Genomic DNA, 21,695 nt, shown 5'->3' with positions numbered 1-21,695 from the left:
GTCAAGTTCATTCCAATCATAGCAACCCTATAGGATAGCCAGGGAGGTGGTGCCAAGATAGTGGAATAGTCAGATGCTTCCTGTCATCCCTCTTAAACAACAAAGACCTGAAAAAACAAGTAAATTGAATGTATATGACAATCTAGAAACCCTAATCATCAAAGACAAAGCTGAAGAATTAGACTGAGTAGCAGATGGAAGGAGAGACAATTCAAAAGCAGTGGAAATGGGGAACTACAGATTGTGGATTTGCTGATGCCCTACTAGCTGAATCTACGCAACGCACACAGGCTGAGACAAGCACCAGTATCCCCAGCTGAGGCAGCCAAGTAGCAGCGACTCTTCATGTGCCTCCAGAATCAAACAGGAGCGACACCAGACCTGCAAAAGTTAAGTGCAAGGTTTCAACCTACCACATGCTGGCAGAATAACCCCTTCCCCCTAGAGCTTCACAGCAGGGAAGCCCTTTCTTCCCCTCACCCACCCCCACCCCATTCCAGCACCAGTCCCGTGGCATTCAGCAATGCCAAGGCTCCTAAGCCAGGAACTCAGGGCCAGTCAGGAAGCCAGCCCCTTCACCTAGCCACTGACATGTGGGGTCCACAGACTTGTAGCACGCCTCACTCCCATCCAGTCCTTTGTGGGCCAGTTCAACACTGCATGCCCTCATTAGCATAAAACAGTAGAGCATACCCTGAAGCCTGTTTTCACCTGCAGCAGTCAAGGGGGAGCTGCAGATTTGTGACATTCAACACTGCCCCGCCCCTAAGAAGGAGCCTCACTGACCAATACCAGGGGTCTGAGGACTGCTGGTACCACCCACTTCATCTAGCTGCCTATGACAGGGCTCTGAGAACTATTAATGTCTTCCAGTGCCTTCAGTCAAAGGCACTAGGCACTCAGGGACCAGCTGCACTACCCGCCCCCCCGCAACTTTGCGCTCTAGGGAATAGGGACGTGCCCTCCATCCAGGTGCCTGGAGGCAGCCGTCAACTCCCACTGCAACCAGAGACCTGTGCCTGCTCTGAATACTCCCACACAGCACTGCCTGCCTAGGACTATAGGGGAGAGCCAGCAGCACATACTCAGTGACCAATGACCCAGACACCTGTGCCTTGAATAAGTGTACCCCCACAAGAACATCAAACAAACTCCTGGGCTCACACACCTTGTAGTAGCTCTGACCACCTGGAGACAGGACACGAGAGCTTCAACGAAACCAACGACAAAGTAGCTTACACGCCCAGTCTACTTGGGCATATCAAAACAAAACAAAAATATAAGGTGCAGTAAACAAAAATATAATAAATAAATATAACTTATTGATACCTCAGAGACAACAGTCAATATCAAATCACGTAAAGAAGCAGTACAAGATGCCTCCAGCAAGCGACCAAAATAAAGAACCGGAAAACCTTCCAGAAGAAGATAAGGCAATGGAACTACCTGAGAAGGAATTCAAAAGACTAGTATACAGAGCTCTCCAAGAGATCAGGAAGGAGATAAGGCAAAACTCAGACCAAGCCAAGGAACACACAGACAAAGCAATAGAAAAATTTAGGAAAACAATACAAAACAAAACCAAAAACTTAATAATAAAATTTCACAATTAGACAACTCAATAGAAGGTCATAGGAGCAGAACTGAAACATTGGAAGTCAGAGTTAGTGAGAATGAAAATAAGTCCCTTGACACCAATTTGTTTGAGGAAAAATCAGGAAAAAAAATTTTTTTTAAATAAAGAAAGCCAAAGAATTATGTGGGATACTATCAAGAGGAAAGACCTGCGAGTGATTGGAGTGCCAGAATGGGGGAGCAGGGATAACAGAAAACACAGAATTGTTGAAAATTTGCTGGCAGAAAACTTCCCTAATATCATGAAAGATGAGAAGGTATCTTTTCAAGGAGCTCAGTAAACTCCATACAGGGTAGACCCCAAAAGAAAGTCACCAAGACATGTCATAATCAAGTTTATCAAAACCAAAGACAAAGAAAGATTCTTGAGAGTGGCTAGAGATAAATGAAAAGTCACCTACAAAAGAGAACCAGTAAGACTAAGCTCTGATTACTCAGCAGAAGCCATGTGGGCAAGAAGGCAATGGGATGACATATATAAAGTCTTGAAGGAAAAAAATTGGCAGCCAAGAATTACATATCCGGCAAAATTGTCTTTCAAATACCCTGGTGAAAGTAAATCTTTTCCAGATAAGCAGAAATTAAGGAAATTTATAAAAACGAGATGAAAATTACAAGAAATATTAAAGGGAGTCCTTCTGTTAGAGAACCAGCAACATCAGACAGCAATCCAAGACAAGGACACAGGACAGATCAACCAGGTGTCGGCCCAGATAGGGAATTCACAAATCAAAGCTAAAAGACTGAAAATAGGACCCAGAGACATCAATATGTAAACAATGACAACGTCAAAACAAAAAAGAGGGAGTAAACAGTGTAGTCATAGAACTTCCATATGGAGAGGAAGTTAAGGTGATATCAAGAAATAAAAGACTGGTTTAAACTTAGAAAAATAAAGGTAAACTTCAAGGTAACCACAAAGGACGCTAGCAAACCTACTCATCAAAATAAAAAAGAGGAAAAACATACTCAGCAAACACAAAATCAACAGTAACAAAAGAGATGAAAAGAAAATACATAAAAAGAACTCAGCACAGAAAATTAAGTGGAACAGAGAAACTGTCAACAGCACAAAAAAAAAAAATCAAAATGACAGCAGTAAATTCATACCTATCATTGATTACACTGAATGTAAATGGCCTAAATTTACCAGTAAAGAGACAGAGTGGCAGAATCTATATATAAAAAAAAAAACACACAACCTGTCTCCATGCTGTCTACAAGAGACACACCTTAGACACAAAGACATAAACTAAAACTCAAAGGATGGTGTCTTAGTCATCTAGTGCTGCCATAAAAGAAATGCCAGAAGTGGATGGCTTTAACAAAAAGAAATTTATTTTCTCAGTCTAGTAGGTTACAAGTTCAAATTCAGGGTGTCGGCTCCAGGGGAAGGTTTTCTTTCTCTGTTGGCTCTGGAGGAAGATTCCTTGTCCTCAAACTTGCCCTGGTCAAGGGGCTTCTCAGGCACAGGGACCCCACGTCCAAAGGACGTGACTTGCTCCTGGTGCTGCTTTCTTGGTGGTGTGAGGTCCCCAACTCTATGCTTGTTTCCCTTTTCTCTCTTTAGAGATAAAAGGTGGTGCAGGCCACACCCCAGGGAAACTCCCTTTTGGATCCGGGAGGTGACCTGAGTAATCCTTTTAACCACAGGCAGAGATTATGATTTATAACACATAGGAAAATCACGGAATGGAGGACAACTACACATGACCTAACCAAGTTGACATATATCTTGCTGGGGGGCGGGGGGACACAAATCAATCCATTACAGGTGAAAAAAACATAACAAGCGAACAACCAAAAAAGAGCAGGAGTGGGAATATTAATCTCTGACAAAATAGACTTTAAAGCAAAATCTACCACAAAGGATAAGGAAGGACACTATATAATGACTAAAGGGTCAATACATCAGGAGAACATAACCATAATAAATGTATACGCACCCAATGATAAAAAAAAAAATTTTTTTTTTTTTTAAATAGATAGGGCTCCAAAATACATAAAACTCTAACAGCATTGAAAAGAGAAATAGCTCCACAATAATAGTAGAAGACTTCAACATTCCACATTTGGTGTAGAACAGAACATCTAGAAAGAAACTCAGTAAAGATATGGAAGATCTGAACGCCACAATCAATCAACTTGACCTCATAGACATACACAGAACACGCCACCCAACAGCCAAGTATAAGTTCTTTTCCAATGCACATGGAACATTCTCCAGAATAGAACACATTTTAGGCCACAAAGCAAGTCTTAACAGAGTCCAAAACATCAAAATAACTCAAAGCATCTTCTCTGAGCATAATGACATAAAAGTAGAAATCAATAACAGAAACATCAAGGAAAAAAAAACCAAATATGTGGAAACTGAGCAACACTGTGCTTAAAAACTACTGGTTTATAGAAGAAGTCAAGGATGGAATAAAGAAATTCATAGAATCAAATGAGAATGAAAGCACATCTTACGAAAACCGTTGGGACACAGCAAAAGCAGTGCTTAGAGGTCAGTTTATAACAATAAATGCACACATCAAAAAAGAAGAAAGGGCCAAAATCAAAACATTAACCCTAGAACTCAAACAAATAGAGAGCAACAAAAGAAGCCCTCAGGCACCACAAGAAAGGAAATAATAAAGATTAGAGCAAAAATAAGTGAAAAAGAGAAATAGGAAAATAATTAAAAGAATCAACAAGACCAAAGATCAACAAAATTGACAAACCATTGGCCAAACTGACAAAAACAGAAGAAGCAGCAAATCTCTAAAGTATATGAGATACTATAACATCTCAACAACAGAAAGACAATCCAATTAAAAAATGGGCAAAGGACATGAACAGACACTTCACCAAAGAAGATATTCAGGCTAGCAGACACATGAGGAAATGCTCATGATTGTTAGCCGTTAGAGAAATGCAGATCAAAACTACATGGAGATACCATCTGACCCCGAAAATACTAGCACTAATTGAAAAAATACAAAATAACAAGTGTCGGAGAGGTTGTAGGGAGACTGGAACTCATATGCACTGCTGGTGGAAATGTAAAATGGTACAACCACTTTGGAAGATGATATGGCGCTTCCTTAAAAAGCTAGAAATAGAAATACCGTATGATTCAGCAATCTTCCTCCTAGGAATATACCCTAGAGAAATAAGAGCCATCGCACACAAATAGACATTTGCACACGCATATTCATTGCAGTGTTATTCACAACAGCAAAAAGGTGGAAACAACCTAAGTGCCCATCAACAGATGACTGAATAATAAAATGAAGGTGTATACACGCAACAGAATACTATGCGACGATAAAGAGCGGTGGTGAATCTTCAGAACATCTCACAACATGGATGAAGCTGGAGGGCATTGTGATGAATGAAATAAGTCAATCACAAGAGGCCAGTACTCTATGAGACCACTATTAAAAGAACTCAAGAGAAGGTTTAAGCACAGAAAAAAGTATTCTTTGGTGGTTACGAGGGTGAGGAGGGAGGGGGAGGGAAAATCACTAGATAGTAGACAAAAGTCAACTTCAGTGAAGGGAAGGACATCACACAATATAGGGGAAGTCAGCACAACTGGACCAAAGCAAAAGCATAGAAGTTTCCTAGACACATCCGTACACTTTGAGGAACCGAGTAGCTAGAACTGGGGAGTAGAGACCATAGTCTCAGGGTACATGTAGGTTAATTGGCATAACAAAGTTTATAAAGAATCTACATCTCACTTTGGTGAGTAGCATCTAGGGCCTTAAAAGCCTGCAAGAGGCCATCTCAGATAAAGATATTAGTCCCATCCCACCCGGAGCAAAGGAGAATGAAGAAAACCAAAGATACAAGGAAAATACTTACCCAAAGGACTAAAGGACCATATGAACCAGAGACTCCATCAGCCTGAGACCAGAAGAACTAGATGATGCCTGATTACCACCAACAACCACCCTGACAGGGGTCACAACAGAGAGCCCTGGACAGAGCAGGAGAAAAGTGTAGAACAGAGTTCAAATTTATGTAAAAAGACCTGACTTAGTGGTCTCACAGATTACTGGAGGAACCCCCAGAACGATGACCCCCAGCTGCTCTGTTAACCCAGAACTAAAATCATTCCCAAAGCCCACTTTTCTATCAAAGATTAGACAGGCCTATAAAACAAAAAATAACACATGTGAGGAACGTACTTCTTAGTTTAGTCGAGTATACAAGACCAAATGGGCAGCTCCTGTCCAAAAGCAGGATGAAAAGGCAGGAAGGGACAGGAAATGGATGAATGGATGTGGGGAACCTGGGCTGGAAAGGGGATGCTTGCTGTCACATTGTGGGAACTTCAGTCAATGTCACAAAACAATATGTGTATAAATTTTTGAATGATAAATTACCTTGAGCTGTAAACTTTCAGCTAAAGCACAATTTAAAGAGTACACCCAGCGTGCTCCTTGAAAGCGAGTTTGGCAAGACTTTGTCTTATGTGCTTTGGATATGTTATCCGGAGGGACGAGTCCCTGGAGAAGGACATCATGCTTGGTAAAGTGTAGTGGGTCAGCAAAAAAGAAGACCCTCAACGAGATGGATTGACACAGTGGCTGCAACAGTGGACTCAAACATAGCAATGATTGTGAGAATGGGGCAGGACTGGCCAGTGTTTCGTTCTCTTGCACGTAGGGTTGCTATGAGTCGGAAGCAACCTGATGGCATCTAACAACAGCAGCAATTTTCAATAAAGATACAAAGGCAGTTCAGTAGAGAAAGGATAGTTTTTTCAACAAATGGTGCTTGAACAATTACATATCCATATGCCAAACAGGAAAAAAAAAAAAAAAACTTTCATCCATACTTTGCATCGTATACAAATGTTAATTCTACAAGTATCGTAGACCTAAATGTAAAACTACAAATTTTTACAAGAAGATATTGGGGAAAATCCTAGTTACTTTGGTTATGCAAAGATTTCTTAGAAGTGACACCAAAACACTTCATCAAAATTGAAAACTTCTCTTCAAAAGATACCGTTGAGAGAATGAAAAGCAACAGACTGGGAGAAAATATTTACAAAACATATCCGAATATAGGACATGTATCCAAAATACATAAAGAACTTCAAAACTCAATAATAAACAACTCAATTTAAAAATTAGCAAAAGATTTTAACAGACTCCTCATCAAAAAAAGGAAAGAAGTGAAGTCCTGATACATGGTACAATATGAACAAACCTTTAAAACCTGCTGAGTGAAATAAATCAATCACAAAAGGACAAATATTGAATAATCTCACTTACATGAAATATCTAGACTAGGTAAGTATGTAGAGACCAGAGGTTATTAGTGGTTAACATGGGCAGGTGGAAGATAGGGGAAAAGAAGATTCAATGCTTAGGGACACCAAGCGTTTGTTAAGGGTAATGGGAAAATTTGGCAACAGATGAGGGTGATGGTTGAACAACCTGATGAATGTAGTTAATGTCACTGATCTGTACATGTGAAGCATGTTGAAATGGCAAATGTTTATTACATATATTTACTACAATTTAAAGAGGAAGATAGATGAATGGCAAATAAGCATGTGAAAAGATGATTAATATCATTAGTTAGTAGGGAAATGCAAATTAAAACCACCCTGAGTTAACCCGTGCCTATTAGAATGACTAAAATGAAAAAGCTTGGCTATACTAAATGTTAGAGAAACAGGAACTCACATTATCTCAGATGCTGCTGATAAAAATGTAAAATGGTATAACTACATTGCAAAAACAGTTTGGCAGTTTCTTAAAAAGTTAATTACAGACCCACAATGAGATCTAGCCATTCTACTCCTTGGTATTTACCCAAGACAAATGAAAGCATGTATCTATATAAGGACTTGGGCACGAATGTTTTTAGCAGCTTTATTCATAACAGCCTAAAACTGGAAACAGTCCAGATGTCCATCAATAGATGAATGTAAAAACAATATGTGGTATATCCATACAATGGCATACTACTCAGTAATCAAAAGGAATAAACTATTGGTACATGTGACAATTATGGTGACCTCATATGTTTCAGAGTAGAACTGCCCACTCTACGGTTTTCATGACTGACTTTTCAGAAGCAGGTCACCAGGTCTTCCTTCCAAGCTACAGACAGCTCCAAACCACCAACTTTCTGTTTAGTAGCCCAGCACTTAACTGTTTGTGCAACCAACACGTGAGGTCACCATGAGTCTGAATCAACTAGATTGATTCGTCTGGTTTACTCGTTACATGCGTCTGGTTTACTTGTTACATGCAGCAACAGGAATGAATCTTAAAATAAATAATTACGCTGAGGGAAAGACACCAGACAAAAAGAGTACTAACTGTATAATCTCATTTACATAAGACTCTAGGAAATGTAAACTAATATATAGTGACAGAAAGCAGATCCGCTGTTTCTTTTTAGGTGCCTTTGAGTAGATTTTCGACTCATAGCAACCCCATGTGGCAGAGTAGAACTGCCTCAGAGGGCTTTCTGAGCTGTAATTTTATGGGAGCAATCACCAGGTCTTTCTCCCGTGTTGCTGCTGGGTGAGTTCAAACCACTAACCTTTCAGTTAGCAGCCAAGCACTTAACCATTGTCCCACCGGAGCTCCTTTCACAGGTGTTTACATACATCAAAACTTATCAAATTGTGTACTTTAAATATGTACTGTTTATTTTATGTTGATTATATTTCAATTAAGCTGTTAAAATAAGAAGGTGTTTTTTTTTTAATTAAGATGTTTTGGACTGCATGTAAATCTAGAGGAAACATGGAAATGGTTATCTCTGGTAAGGCAAAAGCCAAACCAAACCCACTGCCTTTGAGTGAATTCCGACTCATTGCAACTCTATAGGACAGAGAACTGCCTCATAGGGTTTCCAAGGCTGTAAATCTTTATGGAAGCAGATTGCCGCATCTTTCTCCTGCAGAGCAGATGATGGATTCAAACCACCAATCTTTTGGTTAGCAGTCGAATGCTTTAACCACTGTGACACCAGGGCTCCTGTGTCTGGTGAGGAGGGAAGGTTATTGTATAGAGAGGTGTCATGGATTAAATTGTATCCCCCAAAAATATGTGTTAACTTGGTTGGGCCATGATTCCTAATATTGTGTGGTTGGCCTCCATTTTGTGATTTTCCTCTGTGTTATAAATCATAATCTCTGCCTGTAGCTAAAGAGGATTAGGGTGGGATGGAACACCCTTGCTCAGATCACATCCCTAACCCAGTGTGAAAGGAGTTTCCCTGGGGTGTGGCCTGCACCTCCTTTTATCTTATAAGAGATGAAAGGAAAGGGAAACAAGGAGAGAGCTGAGGACCTCATACTACCAAGAAAGAAACACCAGGAGCAGAGTGCGTCCTTTGGACCCAGGGTTCCTGCATGGAGAAGCTCCTAATCCAGGGGAGGATTGACTAGAAGGACCTTCCTCCAGAGCCAACAGAGAGAGAAAACCTTCACCTGGAGCTAATGCCCTGAATTTGGACTTCTAGCCTGCTAGACTGTGAGAAAATAAATTTCTCTTTGTTAAAGCCATTCACTTGTGGTATTTCTGTTACAGCAGCATGAAATAACTAAGACATTAGGGGTAGGGACTTCAAAGGTGATAGTAAAGGTCTATTTCCAAAGATGGGTGATAGATATTGGTTGTTCACTTTATTTTTCATTTTCTAACAGTCTAAATACATTATATACATTATTTGTATATATAATAACTTGGACTTTTTTTATTGTGCTTTAGGTGAAAGTTTACAGCTCAAGTTATTTTCTCATACAAGAATTTATACATGCATCGTTAAGTGACCCTAGTTGCTATCCCTATAATGTGACCCCACATTCCTTCTTTCCACCCCAGATTTCCTGTGTCCTTTCATCCAGCTCCTATCCCTTTCTGCCTTCTCATCTCACCTCCAGACAGGAGCTACCCATTTAATCTCATGTATCTACCTGAGCTAAGAAACGCTCTCTTCACGAGTATTTTATGCCTTATAGACCAGTCTATTCTTTGTCTGAAGAGTTGGCTTCTAGAATGGCTTTAGTTCTGGGTTAACAGAGAGTCTGGGGGCCATGCCTTCTGGGGTTTCTCCAGTCTCAGTCAGACCATTAAGTCTGGTGTTTTTACTAGAATTTGAGCTCTGCACTCCACTTTTCTCCTGCTCTGTCAGGGACTCCGTTGTGTTCCCTGTCAAGGCAGTCAGTGGTGGCAGCTGGGCACCATCTAGTTCTGGTCTCAGGCTGATGGAGTCTCTGGTTTATGTGGCCCCATTTGTCTCTTGGACTAATATTTTCCTTGTGTCTTTGGTGTTCTTCATTCTCTTTTGCTCCAGGTAGGTTGGGACCAATTGACACATCTTAGATGACCGCCTGCTAGCTTTTAAGACCCCAGACACCACTCACCGAAGAAACTTGCACAATTTTTAAAAGTAAAGATTTAAAAAAAGACAAATGATCATCTTCCTTTTGGATGCTTCTGGTCTAACACTGTATGATACAGATGTCTGTTACTGATGAATAATAAGTAAGAGGCAGTCTCAGTGCCCCTTTTTTTGGTTTAAGGGTTTTTAGAAAACATTTAAAATGTATTAAATGTAATACCACCTCTAATGACAACAAATTTTTATAACATTCATAGCAAATATTTGAAACCATAAGATTATTCCTCTCAGTGTTTCTCAACCCTTTTAAAATAGTAGGCATTTTCTGTTTATTTTAGAAAACAGTAGTTTTTATCACTTTCTAAATATAAAATTAAATTAGAGGAAAATATTTAGTTATTTGTTTTAGTTTCTCGTTCAAAAATTTATATACAGATTGTTTTGTGACATTGGTTGTAGTTCCCTCGATGTGTCAGCACTCTCCCCCTTTCTACCCTGGGTTCCCCGCGTCCATTCCTCCAGTGAAAAAATTTTTTTACCTGACCTGCCCCACTTGGAGATTATTGAAAATCTCTAGTCTACCTTGAAAATTCCACTTTAAATTACCATAGTGTAACAGTATGAGTACTGTCATCTTGTCAGTTTGTCATATTGTGGCGGCTTATGTGTTGCTGTTATGCTGGAAGCTATGCCACTGGTATTTCAGATACCATCAAGGTCACCCATGGTGGTCAGGTTTCAACAGAGCTCCCAGTCTAAGACAGACTAGTAAGAAGGACTTGGTGATCTACTTCTAAGAAAAAAAATTGGCCAGTGAAAACCTTATGAATAAAAATAGCAGTGATTGTGAGGATGGCACAGGACTAGACAGTGCTTCCTTTTGTTGTACATAGGGTCACCATGAATCAGAACTGATTCGACAGCACCTAACAACTACAACAACACTATCAGAAAATGGGTATTCTTATTTTTACCATTGTCTCTAATTATTATTCATAGTACCAAGTATGTAAACTCTAATTGTGTTATATTTATTACAAAATTCAGAAATGTATATAAATCCATAAAAATAAATTTTCATCCTAAAAAAATAAAATTGCATTTTTAATCTGTCCTAAAATAAAAACTCAGTGTGTATACATATATTGATGCCTAAGATTATAATCCGTTTATTTAGTGTCTCATTAAACTTCTGTAAAAGAATTTAAATAACTAGCAGCTCTATTCTAGTATTACAAGATGACGGTGATTCTCTGGTTCACATTTATAAAAATTCTGATCATAAGGTATCGTTATTTTCATAATAGACCTTGGATTGAGGCTCATACTATTAATTTATTATAGCATATACTGGAGACCTGGTGGCGTAGTGGTTAAGAGCTCCGGTGCTAACCAAAAAGTTAACAGTTCAAGTCTTGCAGCCGCTCCTTGAAAACCCTATGGGACAGTTCTGCTCTGTCCTGTAGGGTCGCTATGAGTCAGAATTGACCCAACGGCACCTAACAACAGTAGCAATACTAAATGTAATCAGTATTTTGCCCTATACTTGAAATGCTGTTTTTCTTTCTACAGCCTGCACCAGCATGGACTACTTTTAGAGTTGGCCTCTTTTGTGGAATATTCATTGTATTGAATGTTACCCTTGTGCTTGCCGGTAAGTAGTTTAAATTTTGAATAAGTTTATTCTTAGTTTAATATGGCTGTGTTGTATTCTGTCCCTCTGTAAGGAGTTAAGCATGCAGCTACCAAATCTATTGAAAGAGGCATCTGTCAGGACTGAGTTTTTTGTTGTTATTAATGAGTTGGGTTTTTTGTTTGTTTTGTTTTTTCCTTTGGGTATGTTATTGTTAGGTGCCATTGAGTTGGTTCCAACTCATAGAGATTGTATGTACAGCAGAACAAAACACTGCACCCATTGTCGCAGCTACTGTATCAATTCATCTGATTGAGGGTCTTCTTCTTTTTTGTTGACCCTCTACTTTACCAAGCATAATGTTCTTCTCCAGGGACTGGTCCCTCCTGACAGCATGTGCAAAGTATGTGAGACAAAGTCTCACCATCCTCACTTCTAAGGAGCATTCTGGCTGTATTTCTTGAAAGACAAATTTGTTCGCTCTTCTGGGAGTCCATGGTATATTCAATTTTCTTTGCCAACACCACAATTCAAAGGCATCAATTCTTCTTCAGTCTTTGTTATTCATTGTCCAACTTTCGAGTGCATATGAGGTGATTGAAAATACCATGGCTTGGGTCAGGCTGACCTTAATCCTCAAAGTGTCGTCTTCACTTTTTTTTTTTTTTTTAATGTGCTTTAAGTGAAAGTTTACAAATCAAGTCAGTCTCTCATACAAAAATTTATATATACCTTGCTAAAAAAAAAAAAAAAATTTTTTTTATATACTCCTAACTGCTCTACCCCTAATGAGACAGTCCACTCCTCCCCTCCACTCTCCCTTTTCATGTCCAGTCCATGAGCTTCTGACACCCTCTGCCCTTTCATTTCCCCTCCAGATAGAAGATGCCAACATAGTCTCAAGTGTCTACTTGATCCAAGAAGCTCATTCTTCACCAGCATCTTTTTCTAGCCCATCATACAGTCCAATCCCTGTCTTAAGAGTTGGCTTTGGGAGTGGTTCCTGTCTTGGGCTAACAGAAGGTCTGGGGGGCATGACCACTGGAGTCCTTCTAGTCTCAGTCGGACCCTTAAGTCAGGTCTTTTTACAAGAATTTGCGGTCTGCATCCCATTGCTTTCCTGCTCCCTCAGGAGTTCTCTGATGTGTACTCTGTCAGGGCAGTCATCGGTTGTTGTAGCTGGGCAGCAGCTAGTTCTTCTGGTCTCAGGCTGATGTAGTCTGGTTTATGTGGCCCTTTCTGTCTCTTGTGTCCTTGGTGTTCTTCATTCTCCTTTGGTCCAGGTGGGTTGAGACCAATTGATGGATCTTAGATGGCCGCTTGCTAGCGTTTAAGACCCCAGATGCCACTCTCCAAAGTGTGATGCAGAATGTTTTCTTAATAGATTTTATTATGCCAGTTAACTTAGATGTCCCCTGAAACCATGATCTCCAAACCCCTGTCCCTGCTACGCTGGCCTTCGAAGCATTCAGTTTATTGAGGTAACTTCTTTGCTTTTGGTTTAGTCCAGTTGTGCTGACCTCTCCCGTATTGCGCGTTGTCTTTTCCATCACCTAAAGTAGTTCTTATCTACTATCTAATTAGTGAATACACCTCTGTCTCCCTCCCCCCCTCCACCCTCTCGTAACCATCAAAGAATATTTTCTCCTCTGTTTAAACTATTTCTTGAGTTCTTATGATAGTTGTCTCATACAATATTTGTCCTTTTACAACTGACTAATTTCACTCAGCATAATGCCTTCCATGTTGTGAAATGTTTCATAGATTCCTCACTGGTCTTTATCGATGCATAGTATTCCATTGTGTGAATATACCGTAATTTATTTATCCATTCATCCATTAATGGGCACCTTGGTTGCTTCCATGTTTTTGCTATTGTAAACAGTGCTGCAGTGAACATGGGTGTGCATATATCTGTTTGTATAAAGGCTCTTATTTCTTTAGGATGTATTCCAAGAAGTAGGATTGCTGGATCATCATCTTCACTTTTTAACGCGTTAAGGAGACTTTTTGCAGCAGGTGTGCCCAATGCAATAACATCATTTGATTTCTCGACTGCTGCTTCCATGGGCATTGATTGTGAATCCAAGCAAAATAAAAACTTGACATCTTGAGTCTTTTCTCTGTTTATCATGATGTTGCTTATTGGACCAGTTGTAAGGATTTTTGTTTTCTTTTTTTTTTTTTATACCTGTGGGTATAGTTATCCCTTAAAACATTGCTAGTTTATGGCTTTTTATTTGCCATCACTTTCCAGTTTTTATATACACATACTTCAAACTTTTTTAGAGTTTAGTTATCAGAAACCTCAGCTCCTTTGATCACATGAGAGTAAATAGGATGTTATGTAAAATTCATGCACTAAAGTTCATGTACTTGATTCGTTAGAGAGCCTTTCACATCCTTTCCAGAACCTGTTTACAGTTACCTTGCATATAGTTTTAAGAAGCTTGGTTATATAATTTTCTGTTTTATAGAAGATAAAAATGAGAGAGGGGGAGGATTGCTAGAAGCAAGTGCACTGCCAACACCAAGAAATTATATAACAGCAAAGGAGCCGTCATCTTACTAAACTTACCATTAGAATTTGACATACTTCTAAGCAAAATTTGACCTTGTTGATCACTCCTTCTTGGAACACTTCTCTTCTCTTGGTTTTGCTGAGAAAACGACACTTTGCTGGGTTTCCTGTTAAACTTCATTAGGCAGTTTTTTCCTTTGCTAGCTTCTCTTTTCTTTGTGATGTCTAAATGTTGAGGACTGTCTCTTCATCTACATTTATTGCCTGCCTAGGCAACCTAATCAAGTCTATCACTATTAATGCTATCTATATGGTTTTATGGAAACCCTGGTGGCATAGTGGTTAAGTGCTACGGCTGCTAACCAAAGGGTCAGCAGTTCAAATCCACCAGGCGCTCCTTGGAAACTCTATGGGGCAGTTCTACTCTGTCCTATAGTGTCACTATGAGTCGGAATCGACTTGACGGCACTGGGTTTGGTTTTTTGGATATGCTTTTATTGTTGTTGTTGTTGTTGTTAGTTGCCATCGATAATGATTCCCAAATATATATCATCTCTCCCCTAAGTGATATCTGATTGGATGTCCAGTAGGCATCTCAACCTTACATGAACAAAAGAATCCTTGATTTTTACCTCCAAATGTGTTCTCTCTTCCATATGGCATCACTTTTCATCTAGTTTCTCAGGCCAGAAACCTTTGGCCTCTCTTTTCCTTCACACACAATCTCCATTCTGTCAGCAAATCCTTTTGCTCTACCTTCTAAATATGTTCTAAGTCTGACCACTTCTCACCACCTCCATCAGTGCCATCGTAGTCTAAGCAGCCATTTCTTGCTTAATATACCGTAGCCTTGTACACTTGTTTCTTTCCATCTACTGCTGCCTCCTTGTAACCACCGGTATCTTTTTTTTTTTTTTTTAATGTAACTTAGATCATGTCACTCTCCTACTCAAAATCCATTAATAGCTTCAAATTACTTACCATGGCCTGGAAGGTACTACAGGATCTGACTCCTGTCAGCCTTTTTGACTTTATATCCTATCACCCTCCCTCACATGAGGTTTCACTCTCTCCTCCTACACTTGGGAGTTACCATTCCCTGAATACACCAAGCTCATTCCCAGCTAAAAGTCTTTGCAGTTGCCTACAAGTCTCTTCCCCAAGATGTCTACATGGCTTACTCCCTCACTTCATACAGGTCTCTCTTCAGGTGCCGCCTCCTCAGCAAGACCTTCCCTGATTACCCTACCCTAAAATAGCCTGTTTTATCCCTTTGGCCTATGTTAGTTTTCTTCTGAACACTTATAATTATGCGATGTTATATTACATATTTCCCACACATGTCTGTCGGTTCGTCGAACTGTGGGGGCTTGCATGTTGCTGTGATGCTGGAAGCTATGCCACCGATATTCATACACCAGCAGAGTCACCCATGGAGAACAGGTTTCAGCTGAGCTTCCAGACTAAGACAGACTAGGAAGAAGGACTTGGCAGTCTGCTTCTGAAAAGAATTAGCCAGTGAAAACCTTATGAATAGCAGCAGAACTTTGTCTGATATGGTACAGGAAGATGAGCCCCCCAGGTTGGAAGGCACTCAAAAGACAGCTGGGGAAGAGCTGCCTCCTCACAATAGAGTTGACCTTAATGACGTGGATGGAGTAAAGCTTTTGGGACCTTCCTTTGCTGATGTGGCATGACTCAAAATGAGAAGAAACAGCTGCAAACATCCATTAATAATCGGAATCTGGAATGTATGAAGTATGAATCTAGGAAAATTGGAAATCATCAAAAATGAAATGGAACACATAAACATCAATATCCTAGGCATTAGTGAGCTGAAATGGACTGGTATTGGCCATTTTGAATCAGACAGTCATGTAGTCTACTATGCTGGGAATGACAACTTGAAGAGGAATAGTGTTGCATTCATCATCAAAAGGAACGTTTCAAGATCTATCCTGAAGTACAGTGCTTTCTGTGATAGGATAATATCCATATGCCTACAAGGAAGACCAGTTAATACAACTGTTGTTTAAATTTACGCACCAACCACTAGGGCCAAAAATGAAGAAATTGAAGATTTTAATCAGCTTCTGCAGTCTGAAATTGATCAAACTTGCAACGTGAAAGTTAGAAACAAAGAAGGATTGGTAATTGGAAAATATAGCCTTGGTGATAGAAACAAATGCTGGAGATCAAATGATAGAATTTTGCAAGACCAACGACGTCTTCATTGCAAATACCTTTTTTCGCCAGTATAAACAGTGACTATATACATGGACCTCACCAGAGGGAACAAACTGGAATCAAATCGACTACATCTGTGGAAAGAGAGGATGGAAAAGCTCAATATCATCAGTCAGAACAAGGCCAGGGGCCGACTGTGGAACAGACCATCAGTTGCTCATATGCAAGTTCAAGCTGAAAGTGAAGAAAATCAGAGCAAGTCCACAGGAGCCAAACTACGACCTTGAGTATATCCCACCTGAATTTAGAGACTATCTCAAGAATAGATTTGACGCCTTAAACAATAATGACCAAAGACCAGACGAGTTGTGGAATGACATCAAGGACATCATCCATGAAGAAAGCAAGAGGTCATTGAAAAGACAGGAAAGAAAGAAAAAACCAAGATGGATGTCAGAGCAGACTCTGAAACTTGCTCTCTAACGTCGAGCAGCTAAAGCAAAAGGAAGAAATGATGAAGTAAAAGAACTGAACAGAATATTTTAAAGGGCGTCTCGAGAAGACAAAGTGTGAAGTATTATAATGACATGTGCAAAGAGCTGGAAATAAAAAAACCCAAAAGGGAAGAACACAGTCGGCATTTCTTAAGCTGAAAGAACTAAAGAAAAATTTAAGCCTCAAGTTACAGTTGCTAAGCATTCTATGGGGAAGATATTAAACGATGCAGAAAGCATCAAAAGAAGATGGAAGGAATACACAGAGTCTTTATACCAAAAAGAATTAGTCAACGTTCAACCATTTCAAGAGGTAGCATATGATCAGGAACCGATGGTACCGAAGGAAGAAGTCCAACCTGCACTTGAAGGCATTGGCGAAAAACAAGGCTTCAGGAATTGTTGGAATAGCAATTGAGATGTTTCAACAAGCGGATGCAGCACTGGAAGTGCTTACTTGTCTGTGCCAAGAAATACGGAAGACAGCTTCCTGGCCAACTAACTGGAAAAGATCCATATTTATGCCCATTCCCAAAAAAGGTGATCCAAGTGAATGTGGAAATTATCGAACAATATCACACACAAGCAAAATTTTGCTGAAGATCATTCAAAAGCAGCTGCAGCAGTATGTGGACAGGAAACTGCTAGAAATTCAGGCCAGGTTCAGAAGAGGACGTGGAACCAGGAATATCATTGCTGATGTCAGATGGATCCTGGCTAAAAGCAGAGATACTACAAGGATGTTTACCTGTGTTTTATTGACTGTGCAAAGGCATTTGACTGGGTGAATCGTAACAAATTATGGATATCATTGCAAAGAATGGGAATTCCAGGACACTTAACGGCGCCCATGAGGAACCTGTACATAGATCAAGAGACAGTTGTTTGGACACAACAAGGGGATACCGTGTGGAAGGACGTGCATCAGGGTTGTATCCTTTGACCATACCTATTCAATCTGTATGCTGAGCAAATAATCCGAGAAGCTGGACTGTAGAAGAAGAACGGGGCATCAGGATTGGAGGAAGACTCATTAACAACCTGGGTTATGCAGATAACACAACCTTCCTTGCTGAAACTGAAGAAGACTTGAAGCACTACTAATGAAGATCCCAGACCACAGCATTCAGTATGCATTACATCTCAACATAAAGAAAACAAAAATCCTCACAACTGGTCCAATAAGCAACATCATGATAAATGGAGAAAAGGTGGAAGTTGTCAAGGATTTCATTTTACTTGGATCCACAGTCAACACCCACAGAAGCAGCAGTCAAGAAATCAAAAAACACATTGCATTGGGCAAATCTGCTGCAAAGGACCTCTTTAAAGTGTTGAAAAGCAAAGATGTCACCTTGAAGACTAAGGTGCACCTGACCCAAGCCATGGTATTTTCAATTCACATCATATGCATGTGAAAGCCAGACAATGAATAAGGAAGACCAAAGAAGAATTGACGCCTTTGAATTGTGGTGTTGGCAAAGAATATTGAATATACTATGGACTGCCAAAAGAACGAACAAATCTGTCTTCGAAGAAGTACAACCAGAATGCTCCTTAGAAGCAAGGATGCCAACACTGCATCTTACATACTTAGGACATGTTGTCAGAGGGATCAGTCCCTGGAGAAGGACATCATGCTTGATAAAATACAGGGTTGGCGGAAAACAGGAAGACCCTCAACAAGGTGGATTGACTGTAACAGTGGGCTCAAGCGTAAAACAATTGTAAGGATGGTGCAGGATTGGGCAGTGTTTTGTTCTGTTGTGCATGGGGTCACTCGGAGTCGGAACCAACTCGATGGCACCTAACAACAACAACATATTATATATTACATATTTATTTGTTTTCTTGTTACCTGTTTTCCCACTGAATGTAGGCTTCTTAATGCCTGGGCTTTTGTCTCTCCTGTTTACCGTTGTATCCCCAGCACCTAGTACCTAAGACATAATAGAGACTCAAAAAATATTGGTGGAAGTTTGAATGGTTGGAAGAGAAGGAGAGAGCGAAAATTAAATGATATACAAAACACACACACATATAAAAAGACAAATACAAATCTTAAAAGGTTCTTGCAATTGAGGACTTTAAAGGCAAGTAATCCTGATATACCTCAAGAGTCTGTTTTTTTATTTAAAAAAATAAAACCATTGCTGTCGAGCCAATTCCAAACAGGACAATAATTATGTTTATGAGGATAATGGTATCGTTATAAAGGATTAAGTTCTGCTCAATGAAATCTGCGAAGTAATGATTTAGGAACAGATGTTACTGTATAAGTATCCGTTATATTGTTTTGAACTTTTAGTAGTCATGATAGTGCTTGAACAAAGGTTTGTATCATTGCCACATTTACTAGAGTGTGAGTTGCTCAGTTGGAAGGACAATGTCTTTTTCATTTTTGTATTTCATGTTCTTCACACACTGCCAGCACATAGCAAATATTCAAGAAATAATGTGTTGAATTCAGTATTCTTCATAAACATTCATCTTAATTAAGATTGTCAGTTGTACAGGTGGGTTATGAAATTGTAACCCGAGTTCTTATGACCTTAGAGACCATATATGTCCTTTACCTTTTAACAGTGTTTTTTTCATTTTGTATTTTTAGAGTTCTTCCCACCCATTACTAAAAATAAAGTAATTATGTCTACTATAAGTTCATGATTTGATATAGATGATATTTATGTTATTTTATAATTTTATATATCAGATTATAAATGATGATTTAAATTTTTGATGATAAAGGAACCTGGTTGCACAGTGGTTAAGCTTTTGGCTGCTAACGAGAAGGTCTTTGGTTCGAACCCACCAGCCTCTCCACGGGAGAAAGATGTGGCAGTCTGGTTTCCTAAAGACTACAGCCTAGGAGACCCTATGGGGCAGTTCTACCCTGTCCTTTACGGTAGCTATGAGTCGGAATTGACTAGGCGACAACGAGTTTTTTTTTTTAATTCTCGTTTTATTTTTTTTAGGCTGTTGCAGTCTACTTATATAGAATCCACGGAAATACTACAATAAAAAATCTAGAGCTAGGATTATCAAGCCGGCTATTGAGGAAAGAACACTGGCTTGGATTCCAAAGGCCTGCTGGGTTTTAGCCCCAGGTCCACTGTTGGTTGTTTTCATTTTAAGAACATCACTTCACTTCTCTGAAACAGTATCCTCATCTTTTATATGAGCTTATACCTTAAATTTACTCACAGAGTTGTTTTAGAATTTATTATTGATTTATCCATTCATTCAACAAGTTCGTTTTATGTCTCACAATTATGTTTGATGCCAGTGAGTGTTAATACAGATAAATGAATCCTTTCCCTTATGAAACTTATTATGCCAGCGAGATGAAGACATACCTTAAAAGCAATAATAATACACCACAAGATAGAAAGTGTTGAATGTTCCAAATGAACAAGTGATTACTTTTAAATGAGAACATCAGGGAAGACTGTGGAAGAAATGGTACTTAAACTGGACATTGGTAGAATGGAAGGAGACAGATGAGCAAAGAGATTTAGTTGGCTGATGGGAGAGGGAGTGTTGGAGGGAGGGAGTGGTTTTTTGTTTGTTTTAACTCATGAGCATTTGAGGTTTTTCTTTAGTAAATGTAGACTGTGTTTTGATGAGACAGTCTGATTTGTTTTTTGAGTATGTGTGGTTTATACATTTAGTGTTATGCATTATGCCCTCCCACCTCAGAGCCCTTCTTTGATCTTTGTGTGTGTTTGTTGAGGATGCGGGGGGCGGGGGGGTGACTAATGTAGTTTAAAAGCCAGCTGTCTCTCCTTTTTTATCTCCCAGCGGGTGCTAGAAAGATAAGTGTTGAGAGTCAGAGAGAAACACAACAGTAGTAATGCATGTACAAGCATGATTCTTTTCTTCAGATATTCTCATCAAAAAATAATGTGCATAATTAGTTTCTCAAGGGAACACAACTTGCTGTTTAAATACTTGTCTGAAAATCACGTATTCCAGATATTTCATTTCCTGAAGATGAAAAATTGCTTGTGCAATTTTACCCTCAGGGTTTTTGTTGTTGTTGTTTCACGTCCCTTACAGATTACTAGTAGCTTTTACTGCAAGTAATCTGATACAGTAACAACACATCTTATTTCACTTACTGGTTTAACAGAGGTCAAAAAGTTTGACCATTTACAGTGAATTTGAGGGTGTGAAATAGCAGGCACTTCTGCACTAGTGGTAAGAGTTTTTGTTGCAATCCCTTTGGAAGATAATTTGGCAATGTATGTAAAAATTATAAATACAGCCCCTTTGACTAAGGTATTTTATCTCTAGAAATTTATCTACAAATCCGGTTGTACATGGATACATACATACACATATGTAAAAAGGGTATTCATTGCCACTTTGTTTACAAGAGCAAAATCCTACCGATTAGAGTGGCCTTGATCGAAAAAAAACAGAAAACAGTAGGTGCTGGCAAGGTTATGGAGAAACTGGAACCCTTGTCCATTGCTGGTAGAAATGTAAAATGGTACAGTCACTGGAAAAGCTTGGTGGTTCCTCAAAAAGTTGAACATAGAACTACTCTATGGCCTAGAAATACCAATCCTACCTAGGTATATATGCAGAAGAAGTAAAGGCAGGATTGTAAACAGAACCTGTACACCAGCTTTCATTGCATCACTTTTCACAATAGCCAAAAGGTGGGACAACTTCTATCTAGTTGCAGAACATTTTCATCATTTCAAAGGAAACCCTGTGCCCATTAAGCAATTACTCTGTACTCCTCGCCTTCCCCCCTCCCGAAAACCATCTGTTTTCTTTCTGTATGGATTTAGCTATTCCAGATATTTCATTTAAATAGAAGTATCCTTTATACAGTATATGACTC

At 39.4% G+C, this 21,695-nt stretch overlaps 1 protein-coding gene across 1 annotated transcript in view; it reads left to right on the top strand.

Moving 5' to 3' along the window:
• Positions 1-21,695, top strand: part of XPR1 (xenotropic and polytropic retrovirus receptor 1) — a 270,301-nt gene that overhangs the window by 190,224 nt on the left and 58,382 nt on the right. The window contains exon 7 of the mRNA XM_003410859.4: positions 11,578-11,659. Coding sequence (XP_003410907.1) covers positions 11,578-11,659 — 82 coding nt within the window. The remainder of the gene's footprint in view (positions 1-11,577; positions 11,660-21,695) is intronic.

Source organism: Loxodonta africana, chromosome 25, assembly GCF_030014295.1.
Source record: "Loxodonta africana isolate mLoxAfr1 chromosome 25, mLoxAfr1.hap2, whole genome shotgun sequence".
Lineage (NCBI taxonomy): Eukaryota > Metazoa > Chordata > Mammalia > Proboscidea > Elephantidae > Loxodonta > Loxodonta africana.
This window is presented reverse-complemented; position numbering and strand designations above follow the sequence as displayed.